This window comes from Varroa jacobsoni, unplaced genomic scaffold (assembly GCF_002532875.2).
Source record: "Varroa jacobsoni isolate VJ856 unplaced genomic scaffold, vjacob_1.0 contig04225, whole genome shotgun sequence".
NCBI lineage: Eukaryota > Metazoa > Arthropoda > Arachnida > Mesostigmata > Varroidae > Varroa > Varroa jacobsoni.
The window spans coordinates 1-4,285 of record NW_019215193.1 but is presented as its reverse complement, the minus strand read 5'-3'; the positions used below and the strand labels follow the sequence as shown (position 1 = coordinate 4,285).

Below are 4,285 nucleotides of genomic sequence, written 5' to 3'. Positions count from 1 at the left end.
ACTGCACCTTTAGGCCTATTGATACATCGAGGCAGAATCAGCGCTTACAAAAAATCGGCCGCTAGTAACGCCCAGTTTGTGACGTTCAGAATTTTCTACCTGCTACTAATTTACCATCTGCTCATAGCTGGTTTATAGACACAACAAGTATGCAGACGATTTGTTCTTACCAATAGCATCTGTTAGGTTTAAATTACCCACTTGGAGGTGTTTCTCTTTCAATTGATTTCTCCACTTTGCTTCTATTTTTAGCGTTGTCGCCCGCAACTCCTATTGCGTAGCACTTGCAGGATAGCTTGCTACGAATGCCTTCAGCTTATTCCTTTATTGTCTACGATTGATAGATTCCCGTGCGTCATTCAGTAAACAGCTGCGCCAGCAGCCCCCCTTGTCTCCCCAGCCGCCACTTCGATGCTCGTGGCTACCTATGTCAGTTCGATATTGCATATAGTACGTTACCACATCGCCGGCAGCGTTCGTGGCAATCGCCTGCCGATTAGCCCGCCCGCCCGCCCGCTCGCTCGCCCGCCCGTGTGCTCATCATCGTCTCACGATCTCACAGTACTACTATTGGCGATTATCATCTCGACATACCACTACCAGTTTCTGCCATACCACTAGCAGCATGTGAATGGCGCAGCGCTGGTCCACTCACACGTGCGTGCCACGCGCCCAACTCCGCTCCACGAGCGCCGATTGGTTGCTGGTAGGGGGCGGTCCAACCGCGCCGCCGGGAGAGAGGAGTCGCCGAGCTTCTCGCGAGCGCCGGACGACGACGACGACAAAGAAGCCGCCTGAGGCACAGCCGCGGCCAGCAGCCGCTCGGTAGACAAGCAGTGTCCGGGTAACAGCTAACTGGATAGTTGGCCGCGTTGTTCTTTCGTTGTTGATCGAGCGAACCGTGGCTTCCGCCTCGGCTGGCAACTTGTCTAGCAGTGCTCGTTGCTTGCGACTACCCTGCCTAGATGCCGCTGTCGGCGTTCGGGCCGGCAGCTGCAGAGACTATTGCCGCGGCTGGCGGCTGTTTACCGATCTCCCGCGCTAACCGTCATCGTCAAAGAGAAAGAAAGAAGGCAGACCGGGAGAGACAAGAGAGGCGCAAATGAAGTAAGCGGCGCGTGCTGGCTCCTTCGTCCGACGACGGCTGGTTCAGATGTCGGAGTGAGCCTGTGCGCTCGCGCAGATACATGCGATAGAGCCAGGGCAGCCACGCAGAGAACGACTCGACATAACTGTACAACGGAGTAGACCTGCACACACACACGCACACACACGCACGCTCACATCGCGCGAGAACACAAAGACGCGCTCGATTCGAGAGAGGACGGCCTGAACAGCCGACCACAAGAGGAACTCAGGAACGGCCGACTAGTAGCAGTAGCTAACGGAGCTGCGGCGGCGGCGGCGGCGGCGGCGATCGAGTGGCAGAAACACCAGGCGCGAGGTAAAGTGTATGTCATGGTGGCTAGGGTCTCAGTGAAACGAGTCAGTGCGCCGAATGCTGCCGATCTGATAGTGTCTGCTTGATCCGAGGTAAAGACGAGTTGGCAGCGCCCGAGGACCAGTGATGTTTAGAGTGGGGTGCCGATTGTCTTCGACGCAGAATTACGGACTCGGTGAAAGGAAACTGGAAGAGATTTACGTAATAAGTGTATAGTGATTAAAAACGAGGTTGTATCGGATGAAAATTGTTGGCCCAGTTTGACAACAACTGAGGATACAGAGTGCATTAAAACTGCTAATGATTAATTCATGAAAACCAGTGAGGTTCACTGAAAAAGAAAAGCCGAAGAATAAACATGACTAGTCTCAGTGGAGTAAAAAGGCCGTGGTTGGACGAGCCTGTCGTGGCGACGACGCCAAGTGAGCCAGCATCTGAGGGACCCGAAGATCTGTCTACGAACTCTGAGCGAAGTTCACTATCAGTTTCACCATCTCCATCCGAAGCAGCTACTGTACCAGGTGAGCGAAGCATATGTGGCTCAAGAAAGATGCAGAGATTATGTACTTTGGATATGCAACCGGTTCACGTATCTATCATGGGCCCGTTCATTTCCGCTCTAGGCTTGTTTCAGGTTCGCACGGACATTTTAAATGTTCTTTTGCGTCTATGAGCCATTGAACATTCTAACCTTGAGACCTGTCTAGATCTCACGTGAACGCGTGATCTTCTATACGTGTTTAGTTCTTAAAGTCCCTGGGCATGTAAAGTTCGACTAAATAGTGGCTAATCCGTCTCGACATTTCTCTACGAAACGTAACAAAAGCGAAAATTATCGGTCTAAAAGCACTTTGAGTAGTCACTGCATGCAGCATGAACCGACGATGATGGTAGCTAACAACAAGCTTGACATAATAATAAGGGTGTAAAACACGACATCTTAATGGGAACAATTGCCTATTTGTCAAGCGCGCTAAGCTACATAAACTTGATAGAAGAAATATATACGCGTCAGCACCCTGTTTGGTTCAGCGTTATGTAAATTTGCCCATCACTTGTGTTTGCGCTTATGGTTATGAATCATTTAGGGCTGTCGAAAATGTTACATTCCCCAGTAAACACAATATCCTATTCGACGCAGACATTTCATCAGTAAAAAATTATTACAAGTTCAGACAATGAAGCATCTAAGGAAATACATAGAATTCCATTGCCGATTATGTTCGCTAATTTTCCTGCACGAGAAGCATGGATTGGGGTCAATTTCTTTCATACCTTGAAATTGTGATACCATCTAAGCACCCTTATACGCGTATCCTGGGCTATGCTTTTCCAGAAATCAACTCGACGCCATTCGATCTGTCGACTAAACGCAGCCGACTCTCGTCTAGTTCGAGCGAAGGGGGCTCCCCGACATTTCGTCTACCCCGAACACCGATATCCCCCACGACACCGATCATTCCCCCGATGATCGCTCCTTTATTAGACTCGCCCTGTTGGAGTCCCCTCCTCTACCCGATACCAATGCATTTACCGACTCTCTATTACTCGTCGCTCTGTCTTTCCGCTCAAACGTTCCGGCCTCAGGTATTAACACACGATAAACCCCAAGACGCCGTCGTTCCATCGTGGGAATCGCGTCTAACCTCACGTTCAGACGAGACAGGAAAGGAGTCCAAAGACTCAAATCAACAGGACGGCATCGAGGGAACGATAAAGTCGACTTCGACGACCACTGGGAGCAATAACAACAACAATAATAATACGACAACGACTTCGAACGGTACCAACCGCTTTATCTGCGAAGACTGCCACAAAAGTTACTCGACATTTGCGGGTCTAAGCAAGCATAGAGAATTCCATTGTATAAATTCGGCGGCTGGCCGAAAGGAGTTCTCGTGCAAATTCTGTCCCAAATCGTACGTGTCTCTGGGAGCGTTAAAGATGCACGTCCGAACTCATACGTTGCCGTGCAAATGCGATCTTTGCGGTAAAGCATTCTCGCGGCCCTGGCTCTTGCAAGGTCACATTCGGACACATACGGGTGAGAAGCCCTTCGAGTGTGAGCATTGTCATCGAGCGTTTGCTGATCGCTCGAATCTGCGTGCACATCTGCAGACACACCAAGAAGTGAAGAAGTACTCGTGCTCGAAATGCGCGAAAACCTTCTCGAGAGCGTCGCTCCTGCACAAGCATCAGGACTCAGGGGCTTGTGCAGGAGTCAGCAATGCTCGGACAAGTGCGTCCTCGGCACTGGCTTCGAGTCAGCGAAGTTCGTCGAGTTCGCCCGTTAACGACACGAGTTAGTAGTCGCAATAATCAATCAGAGATAATAAGGAATCGTGCTTTCGGGAACAAGCGCTTGAGTGTTCTTCATAGTTGTTTCAACGGTAGAATGATATGTGTGCTGGTTGAGCGATGTGGTTCCGCGTTCAAGCGGACAAACAACAACGATACAAACTGTGCATCGGATGCGCAGAACGAGTTATAGTTGATCTGTACACTATAGATTAATCAGACCATCCGATAAGTTCATGTTCGAGACATCGAAATTAAACATATAGTCCATTTGTATAGTAATAAGCCGCGTAACAAATAGTTCAAATAGCCAGTAACGAAGATTACAAAAATCTGACTCTTCGATCTAGTGAACGCCTCCTGACGATTTGCTACCTACAATGACGCCGATCTTCATGGATGCCTACGACAGAATAAAATATAAAAAAGAGTCAAATGATGAGTATTTATTAAGTTATTGACATCCAGTAAACATAAAACAGCAAAAGGAGGAAAAAATAAACGCGACATCAAGAAGGACCCGGTAACGGGATTAAGCCTATATAT

The 4,285-nt window shown here is 49.1% G+C and overlaps 1 protein-coding gene across 1 annotated transcript; it reads left to right on the top strand.

The window, feature by feature from the left end:
• The first annotated feature begins 807 nt into the window (after positions 1-807).
• Positions 808-4,275, top strand: LOC111273007 (uncharacterized). Its single transcript, XM_022854693.2, has 2 exons — positions 808-1,962; positions 2,778-4,275. The coding sequence occupies exons 1-2, from the start codon at positions 1,800-1,802 to the stop codon at positions 3,746-3,748; spliced, it is 1,134 nt and encodes a 377-aa protein (XP_022710428.1). The 5' UTR covers positions 808-1,799; the 3' UTR covers positions 3,749-4,275.
• The last annotated feature ends 10 nt before the right edge of the window (positions 4,276-4,285 follow it).

Coding starts and splice junctions, on each gene's coding strand:
- LOC111273007 (XM_022854693.2), top strand. CDS start 1,800: ATGACTAGTCTCAGTGGAGTAAAAAGGCCGTGGTTGGACGAGCCTGTC. Junction 1,963..2,777: donor CGAAGCAGCTACTGTACCAG/GTGAGCGAAGCA, acceptor ATGCTTTTCCAG/AAATCAACTCGACGCCATTC.